The sequence below is a fragment of the Hibiscus syriacus genome, unplaced genomic scaffold, assembly GCF_006381635.1.
Source record: "Hibiscus syriacus cultivar Baekdansim isolate YM2019G1 unplaced genomic scaffold, ASM638163v2 tig00110812_pilon, whole genome shotgun sequence".
Taxonomy (NCBI): Eukaryota; Viridiplantae; Streptophyta; class Magnoliopsida; order Malvales; family Malvaceae; genus Hibiscus; species Hibiscus syriacus.
Genome location: NW_024062870.1, coordinates 697,748 through 714,079, shown reverse-complemented (window position 1 = coordinate 714,079; position 16,332 = coordinate 697,748). Strand labels below are relative to the sequence as shown.

General features: G+C 36.1%; 3 protein-coding genes and 1 pseudogene across 5 annotated transcripts; 1 reads left to right on the top strand and 3 right to left on the bottom strand.

Moving 5' to 3' along the window:
• Nucleotides 1-153: 153 nt before the first annotated feature.
• Nucleotides 154-745, bottom strand: LOC120141633. The gene has a single exon (XM_039156449.1). The coding sequence runs from the start codon at nt 616-618 to the stop codon at nt 238-240; it is 381 nt and encodes a 126-aa protein (XP_039012380.1). The 5' UTR covers nt 619-745; the 3' UTR covers nt 154-237.
• Nucleotides 746-1,819: 1,074 nt separating this feature from the next.
• On the bottom strand, nt 1,820-2,192 carry LOC120141634 (annotated as a pseudogene).
• Nucleotides 2,193-3,690: 1,498 nt separating this feature from the next.
• Nucleotides 3,691-12,610, top strand: LOC120141629 (DNA-directed RNA polymerase II subunit RPB1-like). Of its 3 annotated transcripts, none has more exons than XR_005517787.1 (14): nt 3,691-3,853; nt 4,103-4,366; nt 6,056-6,355; nt 6,426-6,584; nt 6,694-6,855; nt 6,932-7,152; nt 7,229-7,370; nt 7,454-7,789; nt 7,888-8,174; nt 8,531-8,789; nt 8,874-11,946; nt 12,136-12,181; nt 12,351-12,404; nt 12,477-12,507. XR_005517787.1 is itself a non-coding variant. In XM_039156445.1 (14 exons), the coding sequence occupies exons 1-14, from the start codon at nt 3,770-3,772 to the stop codon at nt 12,580-12,582; spliced, it is 5,514 nt and encodes a 1,837-aa protein (XP_039012376.1). In that variant the 5' UTR covers nt 3,693-3,769; the 3' UTR covers nt 12,583-12,610. The 3 variants fall into 3 exon arrangements, 1 of the variants encoding a protein (XP_039012376.1); XM_039156445.1 differs by having other exon boundaries at nt 3,693-3,853; nt 8,874-11,941; nt 12,110-12,181; nt 12,477-12,610; XR_005517786.1 differs by lacking the exon at nt 12,477-12,507 and having other exon boundaries at nt 3,692-3,853; nt 8,874-11,941; nt 12,110-12,243; nt 12,308-12,352.
• A 1,532-nt stretch (nt 12,611-14,142) lies between these two features.
• LOC120141658 lies at nt 14,143-15,749 on the bottom strand. Its single transcript, XM_039156458.1, has 3 exons — nt 15,484-15,749; nt 14,433-14,523; nt 14,143-14,151 (listed from the first exon to the last, which is right to left on the bottom strand). Exons 1-3 carry the CDS (start codon nt 15,747-15,749, stop codon nt 14,143-14,145), a joined length of 366 nt encoding a protein of 121 aa, XP_039012389.1.
• Nucleotides 15,750-16,332: the final 583 nt, after the last annotated feature.

The following is a 16,332-nucleotide window of genomic DNA, read 5'->3' as shown; positions in this document are numbered from 1 at the left end:
GACCGGAAAAACTTATGTTCTGTTTAATTCAGAACATCTTCGTTTGTGCTAAACATAAACCTAAGAACAAAGACAACATCATTCAAACCTAAAAGTAAATAACAAGTAATCAATCTCATAAATCTAAGGGAATTCCAAGATTGATTTTGTATAAAAATATCCTTTATTCATTGAATAGAGAAACCCAAGTTCATAAATATACACAAAACCCCAAAACTTTGATCTTCGAAAAATTCTTCAAGTTTCAGTCGTGATCTTAAGCGCTTTGGTCTTGAACCGATACCTCGGGGCTCTGGGGATCACCTGACTCGGCCCAAAATGCCACTGACCGGGACTATCCGTGAGAGGAAGGCCGTCATCATAAATATGACCCACGAGTTTACCACAGCCGTTGCACTTGATCTTGGTTCGGTTCCGTTGGATTCCCCAGTAATCAATGGTCTCGAAAAAAGGCCTGAGCTTATCTTCTTTCTCGAAGTTGAACTTGGTCTCGTCGACCATGGCGAAAGAAAGGGTGCCCTTGTTTCCCGCCTCGAAGTAGCAATCTGGAGGGAATAAATGGGTTGTTCTTAGGTTCAGGTCGGTTCCGCACTCCCTACAGCTGTAGATGGAAGCCATTTTTGCACCGGAAATGTAAGGTTTTTGATTGAAGGATGAACTGGATTTTATGGGGTAAAACCGAGCTTCGATTCGGATTTGACGACAGCGTTGACGAAAGAGAGGATGGCGTTCGGCAGATTTTCAAAAACGCGTTGATTCAGAAATTTTGTTTATATATCCGCCCAGCTTAATTAAGTAGTAATTATGCCCCATTTTTCTTTTAAAATTTCCCATTTTATGACGGGGCCAGTGACGTTAGGTTCTCATTTTCAAATTTTTTACACAAATATATCTTATTTGAAAATAAATTTTCATTCTAATACGCATTGTAAATTATTTTTCAGTCTAACATTATACGAGCACGAGGTTGAGAAGCGACAACGTGACTTATCACATATTCAAAAAAAGTAAATTACTTTAGATTTAATCTAAATAAATATATATAATTGTTATTATCTTTTTAAATAATATATAAAAATTATTTTATATATATTTTTTATATTTATATTGGTGATAAAAAAAATTCTAGATTTGTCATTGCATTTAACACCATTAAGTTTAAAAATATTTTAAAACACGAAAACCAAATTACATAAATACACACTGCACAATTTAAAAATACTCCATATACATTACATTACATTGATAGAAATGGTAAAATATATGAGATATCCGTGTCGTATTTTAAACATTCAAATGATTTTCCTATCAAATGTATAAGGCGGTTTTAATTTGTTGTGAGAACATAAAAAAAATTCTAAAGAAATATATATTTTATTACAAAAAATAATAAACAAACATTTAGATTAAGCTTTTACACCGAAGAAAGAAATTATATATGACTTGATCTAAAAAGAAATAGAAAAAAAAAGAACTTTATTTTTCCTCAAGCCTGAATGAGACTATACACTGGTAACCAAACTATATATTAACAATGAATTCCTAAAAGAACAAGACAACATCATTTGAACCTCAAAAGTAACGGACATGATAAATTTAATAAAATGTTAATATTAATTTTGGATAAATGCATCTTTATTTATCCGGAAAACACAAGCTGCCAGCACATACAACGCAACCACAAAACAAGTTAATATTGATTTTCTATTATAAAATATATTATATTAATTCATAGGGTAATTGAACTTCACATGTAAGATATAGTAATATCATGCATATATATAAGAACCAACCAAAAGAAGAATCTTAAACAAAATCTTCAAGTTTCGGTTGTGATCTTAAGCGCCTTGCTTTTGAACCGATACCTAAGGGCTCTGGACTCGGCCCTAAAATCCATTGATTGGGACTACCTCTTAGAGGAGGGGGCCGTCATCATAAATATGACCGACGAGTTTCCCACAATTGTTACACTTAATCTTGGTTCTGTTTCGCTGGATCCCCCAGTAATCAATTGTCTCGAAAAATGGCTTGAACTTGTCTTCTTTCTCGAACCTGAACTTGCTCTCGTCGACCATGGCGAAAGAAAGGCTGTCCTTGTTTCCTGCCTCGAAGTAGAAATCTGGAGGGAATAAATTGATCGTCCATAGGTTAAGGTTAGTTTTGTACGCTTTACAGTTATAGATGTAAGCCATTCATCTGAATTTTAAGGTTTTTATCGAAGGAGATACTATCATTATGGCGAAACCCTGAGTTACGATTTGAATTTGACGATGGTGTTGAAAAAAGAGATGTTGGTCATCCACGTTTTTGAAAACTTGTTGTTTGTTTAGAAAATTTGTTTACACGACCTGTCTAATTACAGCCAATATTTATCTATTTTTGGATATATCCAAAAAAAAAATCCTTACGACCATTTTGACAAATTTCTGTATTTACACGCAGATCCTTTTGTAGAATTATTGGTGCGTTTAGTAAATGGAGTAACGTATATATTTGTATATGAATATAAGAAGATTATAGATTTAATTAGGAGTTATAATCTAATAAAAATCATAAATATATTTTTAATAGTACAATGGGATTATATAGTAATATACATTTAGAATCTTTTCTAATTATCGATAATGCGCACACATTCTACAAATATAACCGTTGAAACTCAAAACATCTAAACAGAATAACACTCCTTTAATATTCAATGTCACTTAATAGTTAAAAACATAAATATCTATTTCTTAGAATAATGATGACACATCTGACTTCTATTCGAATAATGTATTTTAAGCTTTATTTTATTTATTTAATAAAACTTTCAAGTCTAAATTTTAAATGTTTAAACTAAAACTCTAATAGTTAGAATGGATCAAAATTATTTATGATAAAATTACTTTTTATTATATAATACTTTTATATAGTTTAATTGTAATTTCATCATTAAAATTATGATAATTTTATTGTATTAATATATATATATATATATATAAATTATTTAAAATTAGATAATAATTTTTTAATTTAACGTTTCACTTTTAAATCCAATTAAATAATAATTTAAAATATTAAATTAATGTATATATTATTTACGAGTTATAATGAGCTATAATAAAGTGATCATTCAGACTTATATGATCTAGAAAAATAATATATAATTAAATTTTAAAATTTTATATGTTAATCATATCATTAATTTTTTAACATTTATCATTAACTAAGTTAATATATCATTCCATTAAAATATATTTTAAATTCTTATATATATATATAATTACTAAATTTTTATAACTTTAATCTAATAATCTTATTATATATTGTAAATCTTATATTTTATTTGTTCATTTAATTCAATTATTCAATTATAATTTATATAATAAAAAATTAAATCATTTATCTTCAATGAATTACGACCGACAAATCATCAAACAAGGGTATTATTGACTTTAGACTTAACCTGTTGCGCAATGCGCACCCAGACTCCAATAATCATCAAGAGAAGCCTGGGGCTGCTCTAATTTGCCTATAAATAAGCCCTTAGGGCTTTGAAATTCATTTCCTTGGAGTTTCTTTTTGCGGAGAGTCTCCCTCTGTAGAACGAGAAATTTTAGATCTCTCAATTTAGCCGGCAGAATTTTCAAACAGCAAATCGAACATAAAAACATAAAGAGAAAAAGGAAAGAAAATCTTATTTCGATATTTTTTGAAAAATAACGTCACTCTTTTTACCCGAGTGAGAATTTAAGGTTACCCTTATTCTTGATCGGATTGGATTGCCATGGATTTGCGGTTCCCATTCTCTCCGGCGGAGGTCGCCAAGGTCCGCATGGTCCAGTTCGGCATCCTCAGTCCCGATGAAATCGTAAATTTCGCTTTCTCAATTCTGTTATTTTTGTGTTCTCTTTTTTTCTTGTCTGTCTGTCTTGTTGCCAATACATGATAGGACAAAGTGGAAATAAATGTAGAATTTGTGCATCAACTGGCAGCTACGTAGCGGTTATTCTTTCTTTAACTACAAGATGAAGTTGCTGCGACGTTTCCCCTTTTCCTTCTTTGCTACTACCTTTTATAACCTGGAAATCATGATTTTTAATTTCATTGGTTTCTGCAGAGGCAAATGTCTGTGGTGCATATTGAGCACAGTGAAACGACGGAGAGGGGAAAGCCTAAAGTTGGAGGCTTAAGTGACCCCCGGTTGGGAACTATTGATCGGAAGCTGAAGTGCGAGACTTGTACGGCCACCATGGCTGAGTGTCCTGGGCATTTTGGGCACTTGGAGCTTGCCAAGCCTATGTTTCATATTGGATTTATAAAAACTGTGCTCAGTATAATGAGATGTGTCTGCTTCAATTGCTCTAAAATTCTTGCTGATGAGGTACTATTACTAGGCTTGATTAGGGCATTTTTTTTATTTCAATTAGAACAAAATGTATCTTAGCATGATGACAACTTCTTGTAATTGTTGGATGTATAGTGTTTATATATATATATTGGATTGGCTGTTATCAAGTACAGGAGTATAAATACGTTTGAAGGAGTGGGAGTAACTTTTTTTTTTGATAGAATATAGGCCTCATTAAAAACCCCTTCATATCCTACATGTTATATAAGTAACATGAAGGACATAGGAAGGAGGAAAAGAGCGCCTCTAAATTATATTAATCTGGAACATAACATACAACCAAACCATAACCATAGTCTGCTTAAAACATAAGATTTAACAACCTAAACACAAACTGCAGCACTAAAACCATACTCCTTAAAAAACTGAATAGACACCACAGCCTAAAAACAATAACTCATAACCACAGATCATCCTATACCAACTTTTGCTAACTATCATCCTATACCAACTTTTGCTAACTCATCTGCTTCTAAGTTAGCAGCTCTCACAATATGTCTTAAAATGATGCCCTTTCCTTCCACATAATTAGCTACGCCTCTTACCAAAGACTGAAACAACGGGGTACATAAGTCTGGATTTTTAATCCACTTTAGGGCCATGGTCGAGTCTGACTCCAAAATAATCCTCTGAGTTGGAAAAGATCCCAACTCCTCGATGAGACTGAAACCTCTTTTGATCGCCAACAACTCTGCAAGAATAGGAGGACCTCCTCCAATTTTTTCAGAGAATGTTCCTAGTTTCAAACCTCTATCATCCCTAATCAGACCTCCAATTCCTCCTTTGTTCCATCCCTTAACCATTGCCCCATCAACATTAAGTTTAATGAAACCTTCTGGCGGAGGTATCCACCTAGAAGTAGGATCACACCTATGATTCTATCTTCCGATCGAGTCTGCCAATTTTAAATCCCCAAGTAGAGAGTCGAAAGGAATATTAATATCCTTGAATCTCGCCCCAAACCAAGAAGCAGTTCTAAATCTAGAAAGAAAGAACTGCAGTGCAGAATCCACTTTCCCTTTCTGGAAAATAATCTCGTCCCTACATTTCCAAACCGACCACAACACCGCCCTTGGAATGAATTTCCAAATAGTAGATCTCGGAATTAACTCATCCCCCAAAATTAAGAAGTCAATCACCTTCTTAGGAACCACAAAAGAAAATTCCAACCCCTCAAAAATCTAGACCACATAACCCAAACCACCTCACAATGCAAAAACAGATGTGAGATCGACTCCTCCCCCTTCCCACACATCGGGCATAAAAGGTCCTCAATCCCAGTCACTCCTCTCTTCGACAGCTCAGGAGTGGGAGTAACTTGCCCATTGTTGTTTGATATGAGATTTTAAACATGAAATGTATGAAGATACATTTTAATTTGATGGTGTACTTTACAAGCAGATAGTATTCTGAGTTGGGGTAATGAGTGATATTTAGCTTCAGAACTGAACTTTTTTTAAAACCTTTTTTGAGATTACTATTTCCTTTTATCATGAAACAGTAGTGTGAAGGTGGATTTAGCATGTTTCCATATCTCTATTTTGATATATTTCTTTCTATACATGTCCCTTTGTGTTCACTGTTCATTTTGCATTTTACCACTTTCAGAGCTAATTACCTGGTCCTATGATGCCATTCTCAATACAATTGTTGCTTTTTCAGGAAGACCATAAATTTAAGCAGGCATTGAAGATAAAAAATCCAAAGAACAGGTTGAGAAAGATCTTAGATTCATGCAAGAACAAAACTAAATGTGAGGGCGGCGATGAGATTGATGTCCAAGGTCAAGATACAGAGGAACCTGTAAAAAAGAGTCGTGGTGGCTGTGGTGCTCAGCAGCCAAAGCTGAGTATTGATGGTATGAAGATCATTGCAGAGTATAAAGCCCAAAGGAAGAAGAATGATGATCAGGAACAGCTCCCTGAACCTGTGGAAAGAAAACAGACTCTTACTGCTGAACGGGTAGCCATTTGTGCATATATTGCCTTTTATTTCAAAGAAATTCATGTTGATGATCTGCTGTGTTTTCTAGGTTCTTAATGTCTTGAAAAGGATAAGTGATGAGGACTGCCAACTATTGGGCTTGAATCCTAAATATGCTCGTCCAGATTGGATGATTCTTCAAGTACTTCCAATACCTCCACCTCCTGTGAGACCATCTGTGATGATGGACACTTCCTCTAGGAGTGAGGCAAGTTTTTTGTTAACGTTACTTCTATGTTGATGCCTTTGAAGTTATTCCTTTTATGATTTATGATTCTATTAGATCGGATCTGAATTCCCATGTTTGCTGAATCCAGGATGACTTAACTCATGCATTAGCTATGATTATTCGGCACAATGAGAACTTGAGGAGGCAGGAGAGAAATGGATCCCCTGCACATATCATATCTGAATTTGCCCAGTTGTTACAGTTTCATGTGGCAACATATTTTGACAATGAACTACCCGGACTTCCAAGGGTATTGTGCTTGCATGCACATTTTTTAACTCCTCCATATGAGCGTATTTTAAAACTTGTTTCTCTTTCTTGTGTAGGCCACACAGAGATCTGGGAGACCTATTAAATCTATTTGTAGTAGGCTTAAGGCAAAAGAGGGCCGTATTAGGGGTAATTTGATGGGGAAAAGGGTTGACTTTTCCGCTCGAACAGTAATTACGCCAGATCCCAATATCAACATTGATCAACTTGGAGTACCTTGGAGTATAGCTTTAAATCTCACATATCCAGAAACTGTGACTCCGTATAACATTGAGAGGTGAGTAGCTTCTTATAGTTTTAAATTTTCTTCCACATTTGGCCGATTATTAGGACCAGAGATATCTTTGAAACAGGTTGAAAGAACTTGTGGAATATGGGCCTCATCCTCCACCAGGAAAGACTGGTGCTAAGTATATCATAAGAGATGATGGACAAAGGCTTGATCTTCGTTACCTGAAGAAAAGCAGTGATCATCACCTAGAGCTTGGTTATAAGGCATGCTTCTTTTTCTGAAAACATTTTAATTGGCCATTTATTTTTTGTTCCCCGTGTTTTAACCATCATAATTATGGCCGCAGGTGGAGCGACATTTAATTGATGGAGATTATGTCCTTTTTAATCGTCAACCTAGTCTCCATAAAATGTCAATCATGGGCCATAGAATCCGGATTATGCCATACTCTACATTTCGTCTAAATTTGTCTGTTACTTCACCGTACAATGCTGATTTTGATGGTGATGAAATGAATATGCATGTTCCTCAATCATTTGAGACGAGAGCAGAGGTAGCAGAACTCATGATGGTGCCTAAATGCATTGTATCCCCTCAATCAAATAGGCCTGTGATGGGGATTGTCCAGGATACACTTCTAGGATGTCGTAAGATAACCAAAAGGGATACTTTCATAGAAAAGGTGATGAGAATAATAGTTGCATTCAACTAATATGATTATTTAAATGCTACGCGGTTCTTGTTATTGTGATGTGATTCTAATTATTATGGGTTATTCAGGACGTTTTCATGAATATATTGATGTGGTGGGAGGATTTTGATGGAAAGGTTCCAGCTCCTACAATTGTAAAGCCCCGACCAATTTGGACAGGGAAGCAGGTTTTTAATCTGATCATACCAAAACAGATAAATCTAATGAGAACATCTGCCTGGCATTCGGAAAGTGAGACTGGGTTTATCACGCCTGGGGATACTCAAGTAAGAATAGAGAAGGGGGAGGTTCTGTCCGGCACTCTTTGCAAGAAGACACTTGGATCATCTGCAGGGAGTCTTATACATGTAATTTGGTATGTCTTTAGGGAAAAAATGTGGTTTTAACTTATAAATATTAGGAGAGTTATCCCATTCGAGAAGGTTTGATAAGCTCTAAATCTTACTAGGTTTTGGATATGCTATCATATGTTCCTCTTCTGAATATTTTCTCTATCAAATGAAGCTGAATCCTAATCATAAACTAAGATTGTGAACAATTTACTGTTGAATTACTTTCCTTTTGAGTGTGCAATGATTTAGTTAAGCTGTTTTTAAAAGTATCTGTGCTTTATCTATTTGGAATATGGCTTCCTCCAAAATGTGCATTTGGCTTTATACTTCAAGCCATTAATATTTTAAAAATTGGTTTTGTAACATCATTTCTTTTCAGGGAAGAGGTTGGCCCAGATGCAGCCCGGAAGTTTTTGGGACATACACAATGGCTTGTTAATTATTGGCTTCTGCAGAATGCCTTTAGTATGGGTATTGGAGATACAATTGCTGATTCAGCAACAATGGAGAAAATTAATGAAACTATTTCTAAAGCCAAAGAGGATGTGAAACAGCTCATTATTAAAGCCCAAAACAAGGATTTAGAGCCTGAACCTGGAAGAACCATGATGGAGTCCTTTGAAAACAAAGTTAACCAGGTACCTGATGTCAAATTGATCAAGATCTTTCTTTTTGGGCATCCTTCTGCTAGCATTTCATGTTAATTTCGTTTGTTTCTTCAGGTGTTGAATAAAGCTCGTGACGATGCAGGAAACAGTGCGCAAAAAAGTTTGTCAGAAAGCAATAACCTTAAGGCAATGGTTACTGCTGGATCAAAGGGAAGTTTCATTAACATATCCCAAATGACAGCTTGTGTTGGTCAGCAGAATGTTGAGGGAAAACGAATACCATATGGGTTTGTAGATCGTACTTTGCCCCATTTTACCAAGGATGATTTTGGTCCTGAGAGTCGTGGTTTTGTGGAGAACTCATACCTGCGTGGGTTGACCCCACAAGAATTCTTTTTCCATGCCATGGGTGGTAGAGAAGGTCTCATTGATACTGCAGTTAAGACTTCTGAGACTGGGTACATACAGAGGCGACTTGTGAAGGCAATGGAGGATATTATGGTTAAATATGATGGAACTGTGAGGAACTCATTGGGGGATGTTATTCAGTTCCTCTACGGTGAAGATGGCATGGATGCTGTATGGATAGAATCTCAGAAGTTGGATTCTTTGAAGATGAAGAAATCCGAATTTGATAGGGTCTTCAGATATAAAATAGATGATGAAAACTGGAATCCAACTTCTTATATGCTACCAGAACATATTGAAGATTTGAGAACTATCCAAGAATTTGGTGACGTGTTTGATGCTGAAGTTAATAAACTTGAAGCTGATAGATACCAACTTGGAACAGAAATCGCAGTCACTGGTGACAGTAATTGGCCTTTGCCTGTTAACTTGAAGAGGCTTATCTGGAATGCACAGAAGACTTTTAAAGTTGATTTTAGAAGGGTGTCAGATTTGCATCCTGTGGAAATTGTTGATTCTGTTGATAAGCTCCAGGAAAGGTTAAAGGTTGTTCCAGGTACAGATCCTCTGAGTGTCGAAGCCCAAAAAAATGCTACCCTCTTTTTTGGCATTTTGCTTCGCAGTACTTTGGCCAGTAAAAGGGTGTTGGAGGAATATAGACTAACAAAAGAAGCATTTGAGTGGGTTATTGGTGAAATTGAGTCGCGATTCTTGCAATCTCTGGTAGCAGCTGGTGAGATGATAGGTTGTGTTGCTGCACAATCAATTGGTGAGCCTGCTACTCAAATGACTCTTAACACCTTCCACTATGCTGGTGTTAGTGCAAAGAATGTTACCCTTGGTGTCCCTCGGTTGAGGGAAATTATTAACGTAGCTAAGAAAATCAAAACACCTTCTCTCTCAGTCTACCTCTCTCCTGAAGCTAGGAAGACAAAGGAGAAGGCCAAGAATGTCCAATGTTCTTTAGAATATACTACTCTTCGGAGTGTTACTCATGCTACAGAAGTATGGTACGATCCGGATCCAATGAGCACTCTCATTGAGGAAGATATTGACTTTGTTAAGTCCTATTATGAAATGCCTGATGAAGAGGTTGCCCCAGAAAAGATATCCCCTTGGCTTCTGCGCATAGAGTTGAATCGTGAGATGATGATTGATAAGAAGTTGAGTATGGCTGACATAGCTGAGAAGATCAACCAGGAATTCGATGATGATTTGACTTGCATTTTTAATGATGACAACGCAGAAAAGTTGATCCTACGTATCCGAATCATGAATGATGAAGCCCCAAAGGGTGAATTGACTGATGAGTCTGCTGAAGATGATGTATTCTTGAAGAAGATTGAAAGCAACATGTTGACAGAAATGGCCCTTAGAGGTATCCCAGACATCAACAAAGTGTTCATTAAACATGGTAAAACAAGCAAATTTGATGAGGCTGATGGTTATAAGACCGGGGAGGAATGGGTGTTGGATACAGAAGGTGTCAATCTCTTGGCTGTCATGTGCCATGAGGATGTTGATGCAAAGAGAACAACAAGCAATCACTTGATTGAAGTGATTGAAGTTCTTGGAATTGAAGCAGTTCGACGGTCCTTGTTGGATGAATTGCGGGTTGTGATATCATTTGATGGGTCGTACGTGAACTATCGACATCTAGCTATCCTCTGTGATACAATGACGTATCGTGGCCACTTGATGGCCATCACTCGTCATGGCATCAACCGGAATGATACAGGTCCTATGATGAGGTGCTCATTTGAAGAGACTGTTGATATTCTCCTTGATGCTGCTGTTTATGCTGAATCAGATTATTTGAGGGGTGTGACAGAGAATATAATGTTGGGTCAGCTTGCACCAATTGGTACAGGAGAGTGTGCCTTGTATCTCAATGATGAGATGCTGAAGAATGCCATTGAACTTCAGCTACCCAGTTACATGGAAGGTCTGGAATATGGCATTACACCTGCGCGTTCTCCAGTGTCAGGAACTCCTTATCATGAAGGCATGATGTCTCCTAATTACTTGCTGAGCCCGAATCTCCGTCTCTCACCCATTTCGGATGCTCAGTTCTCACCTTATGTTGGTGGGATGGCATTCTCTCCTACATCATCCCCTGGTTACAGCAGTCCAACATCTCCTGGGTACAGTCCTACCTCTCCTGGTTACAGCCCTACTTCCCCCGGGTATAGCCCCACCTCACCTGGGTACAGCCCCACATCACCTACCTACAGTCCTAGTTCACCAGGTTACAGCCCAACAAGTCCAACCTACTCTCCTACAAGTCCCTCTTATTCTCCAACCTCCCCGAGCTACAGCCCTACCTCCCCAAGTTACAGCCCTACTTCACCTAGCTACAGCCCTACTTCACCAGCATACAGCCCTAGTTCACCTGCATACAGCCCCACTTCTCCATCATACAGCCCAACATCTCCTTCCTACAGCCCGACATCTCCTTCCTACAGCCCAACCTCACCCTCCTACAGCCCGACATCTCCTTCCTACAGTCCAACCTCACCCTCCTACAGCCCAACATCTCCATCATATAGCCCCACTTCTCCGGCTTATAGCCCCACTTCACCAGGTTATAGTCCAACCTCACCAAGTTATAGTCCCACATCACCAAGTTATAGTCCCACATCACCAAGCTATAGCCCTACCTCTCCAAGTTACAATCCACAATCAGCCAAGTACAGTCCATCTCTGGCATACTCACCCAGCAGTCCAAGGTTGTCTCCTTCCAGTCCTTACAGCCCAACATCACCAAATTATAGGTAAGCCATGGTAGCAGTCACTTTTCTGTTTGTTTTCTGATAACTCTTGGATTGTGTCACTGCTATTCAGCTTATTCCCTTCTCAGTTTTAAGTACTTTATATTCATGATATGTAATGCGATTGTAACTTTGTTTTTGGTGCCATAAATATTTATTTTTATATTGCAGCCCGACATCAGCATCTTATTCACCTACATCTCCATCTGATTCCCCTTCAAGCCCATCCTTCAGTCCTAGCAGGTAACTTCTCATCTTTTGCCAAGTGATTGAATAATTTAGGTTAGTTTTGGAAGTTGTCATCTGTGAAATGTGTCTTAAAGCTTCCACTTGTACGTTCATACTGAACCCAATGCAAATTTGTTCTAGATGCCATCTAACATGTTATCTATTTTATTCTCAATGAAACCAGCCCATATAATTCTGGAGGGAATCCAGACTACAGCCCAAGTTCACCACAGTACAGGTAAGCCGATGAATGTTGAATTTAAAGTGTTTGCTCTAGTTTGGTGTTTCATATTTCCAATCTTCTGTGCAGTCCAAGTGCTGGGTACTCCCCTAGTGCACCAGGGTATTCACCATCCTCGACTGGTCAGTACACTCCAAGCAACAAAGATGATCGTAAAGATGACAATAGTAAATGATAAGGCATGCCGTTTTTCTGGAAAAGCTCGATAGGTGATTTGAGAAAAGGTAAAGATGCCAAGGTGATTCGATCTTAATACTTTTAAATTTTGTCGCAATTTTTGAAATTGCTGTAATATGACTCTTTTCATGTTATATCAATTCCCATTAGGTTGCTATTCAAGTTTCCAAAAGATTTTGGTAAACGGATGGTCACCTTGGAGCCATTTTCTTTATTAAGCAAATATTGAATCACCACTATAGTCTGGATATTTATGTAACAAATTTTTTTAATCTAATTTCTTAAGCATTCTATACCATCTTAAGGCATCAACATTAGGGCTGTAAATGAGACGAGACAGATTGCGAGCTACTCGAGATCGACTCGATCAAGGCTCGATAAATACTCGGATCGAATGGATTCGACTCGAGCTCGACTCGACTTGAGCTCGACTTGAGTTCTTAACGAGCCGAAACGAACTACTCGATATTCGACTCGAAAAGCTCGTGAGCATCTCGAAAAAATATTATATTATAATTTTAGATTTTTTAAAATTACATTATTAAAACTACATTATTGATAATTATAAAATTTTAAAAATATATTAAAAATTCTATAAAATTTTAAAAATATAATAAAATAAAAATATGATTCAATTTAAATATTAATAATTTAAAAAAATATATTTGTAATCGATTTTATAAAGAATTAAGAAAGAAAAACTCATTTAAACTTACATTAGTATCTTAATTAACAAAATTAATGGCATCAAATCATATTTAAGAGAAAATGATCATTCCTAGTCCCTACTACTAACATGTACCATATAAAGTAAAACAAGACAAATCAATTATAGAAAAAAGATTATTAAAATTAAAAAAAACAAATTTAACCAAAACCTTTTTAAAAATATATTTATAATGATAATATTTTTAATAACTAATTATTTAAATTGTTGTATTATTTTGAGGTTTCGGGTTCAAATATCATAAATATCAAAATATTATATTGTATTTATCTCATAAATCGATACCAAGTCGATTAATCTTTGCAATGAGCCTTAAACCTTAAATACTAAATTATAAACCTAAACTCTAAACCATAAACACTAAACTCTAAATTAAACACTAAACCTTAAACCCTTAATCCGATTATATGATAAGAGTTGGGTTATGCACATGAAGGTAACATACAAATTATGCAAAATGATGTTATGTGACTCATAAATATATCATTCATATACTTATACATAAACACATCAACATGTAAAATAAATATACACAACTTGCTGATTAAGACATGATTTTTATCATATCTTAATGATGACTATCGACACCGTCATTGCTTTCAAGCACTGACTCACCAACATGAAGACAAGAACTCATGAAGAGAAAGATCAAACACTTTTAACTTGAGGCTATCTAAAGAAGAAGCTTGGATCCAGAACTTTTTTTTTGTTCTTTGTTCATTTAGCAACAAAGAAGATTGATCATTGATTTTTTTTCCTGAGGCATAACCTGAAAAAGGAAGAAGAAAAACATATTTTCATGTACAGTCTGGCGTGTTTGTGTTTATTTCCTTATGGAATCTGTACAAAAGGAAAACATATGAAGTTCATAACAACATTTTCCTCTCTTTTTTTCATGTAAATTGTGAATCAAATCCCCCTTTTCCAGTAATTATACGAGCAACTCAACAGTCAAAATATTACCGGAAACAAGTGTATTGAAAGATTGTCTAACCGTTTAATTAAACAATCACTAACGTAACCAATCTACATTCAAAATTATTTGTTCGATGTTCATCGGTACAACAGAGAAACGAGTTCAGAAAAATTATCGACTAAATAATGGCTTCGCGAACTCATACGTTCTCCTTTGAGCTAGAGACCTCAAGATATGGTTTCTTCTCTTCACCAACGGCTGTGGAATTCTCCACGGATTGCTCTGTTCTTTCCAGACTGCAAAATAGTTGCAAAAGAAATAAAATCTTAAGGGATTGCAAAAGAACATAGTTCATTATAAGAATAAGAAGTTCACTAACAGGAACCATCAAGTAATAACCCGTCCCTAGAAAACTACATGATGTCAGTTTGAAATAACGTAGTGATTTTACCTTAAACACAAAACTCATAAGAAAACAGAGTTGTCTTGCACTTGGATTTCCTACTGTCTTTTTTTTTTATAGGACACAAGAAAGAAGGTACATAATTTTTCTGTTTTAGTTCCATTGGTTTTATACATTGCTTCAGTAGAACAAATGTATTCTAGTGTTATTGTTTATTTCATTCTTGCTATGTGATTAATCTGTGTTTGAAATAAAGACTTCACCAACAACAAGCAATCCGACAGTGCTACGAACTTCTGCTAGCAACTTGAACACTTCTGGTAGAACTAGCAACCCTACTTATTCAGATAAAGTTCCACAAAGACAATGAGTGTACCATGAATGGCAGTCAAAAAGGTATAATACTGAAGTTACTTAAACTCAATAATCATTATTATTGGTCTATAGATGAATTTTAAGTAATGATTCCAAGGAAACCAATCTTGTAGAGCTACCTTCAGTTATGATTCAAAGAAATGCCAAATATCACTCAAATGCAGAACATGGGATGTTTAAGAAACAATCAAATTAAATTTATCATTTCCTAGCTCAATCATCTCTCAAATTTGAATCTCAATCAATACACCATGAAAAGCCATCTGAATGTTCTAATTGGTCACCTAGTTAAACAACAGTAAAGAATTTCCTCACTTTTCATTTCCCCCCTAAAGGTTCCTCAGTGAAAACACCAAAGCTTCCATTTTTAGAACAACCCGATAACAAAGGAACCATTTTTGAACAGAGGAAGAAAAGGATTCAAATCCTTGTTCATTTTACATATTGAGCAAAAACCCAGGTGAGGAAATCAACAAACCTACTGAAAACTCTTGACAGCTTTCCAAATAGTCTTGCCAACTTCAACAACTTTTTAGGTCCAAACACGAGCAACCACTCCAACAATAGCGACAAGTTCTGGCAACCCAAGACCAAACAAAGCATTGCAAGTAAGGCCCTTTCTAGCATGCTCGGCTGTTGTCCTCCGTCTTGGTCGACCGACTTCCTAGCGGCCTTCGTGGCTATCTGCTTGCGTGGAGCTTTGCCGCCAGTTGATTTCCTGGCAGTTTGCTTGGTACGAGCCATCGGTATGATAATTTGATGAGAGAAAAGTGGCGTTTGGATTACAAGAAAGCGATAGTAATTTGAAGGGAAGTCCTGATATCCCACATCTTTGAGATAGAAGCAAGTGCTCCACAAGTGATCATATAAATTAAAGCCCAAATTCATAGGTTTAATTTACGGAGCCACGCGGTGAGCACTTGAGCTTGATTTGAGTTTGAATTGAGCTCAAAATCGAGTTTTAATCGAGTTTGAGTTGTGCTCTCGAATTATTTTTGAGTTCGAGCCTTTTTGAGTTTGAGTCGAGCTTCAAAATTATTTTTCAAATTTGAGTCGAGTTTAAAAATTTTAGGCTCGCGAGTTTTTGAGTCAAGTTTGACTCGGCTCGTTTACATCTCTAGTCAGCATGTAGTGATATAAACCAGGGATGGATTGAGGGGAGACGGTTAGGATAGTTGTCTTTTAAAAATTTTATATTATCATATATTTTAAATTTTTTTCTTTGTATTTTTATTCATAATCTGCTTTCGCCTTTTAAAATTTTATAAGCTCATCTCTTAAAATTTAAAATTTAAAAGTTTGTCCCTAATATAAAATCTTGTCCGTC

What these genes read in the sequence shown, in the direction of transcription:
- LOC120141633 (XM_039156449.1), bottom strand. Translation starts at nt 618, where the DNA reads ATGGCTTCCATCTACAGCTGTAGGGAGTGCGGAACCGACCTGAACCTA.
- LOC120141658 (XM_039156458.1), bottom strand. Translation starts at nt 15,749, where the DNA reads ATGGCTCGTACCAAGCAAACTGCCAGGAAATCAACTGGCGGCAAAGCT. An exon ending in CTGTCAAGAGTTTTCAGTAG is followed by an intron (nt 14,524 to 15,483) that starts GTTTGTTGATTT and finishes ACTATTTTGCAG; the next exon opens with TCTGGAAAGAACAGAGCAAT.
- LOC120141629 (XM_039156445.1), top strand. Translation starts at nt 3,770, where the DNA reads ATGGATTTGCGGTTCCCATTCTCTCCGGCGGAGGTCGCCAAGGTCCGC. An exon ending in TTGAAAACAAAGTTAACCAG is followed by an intron (nt 8,790 to 8,873) that starts GTACCTGATGTC and finishes TTGTTTCTTCAG; the next exon opens with GTGTTGAATAAAGCTCGTGA. An exon ending in CCATCCTTCAGTCCTAGCAG is followed by an intron (nt 12,182 to 12,350) that starts GTAACTTCTCAT and finishes CAATGAAACCAG; the next exon opens with CCCATATAATTCTGGAGGGA.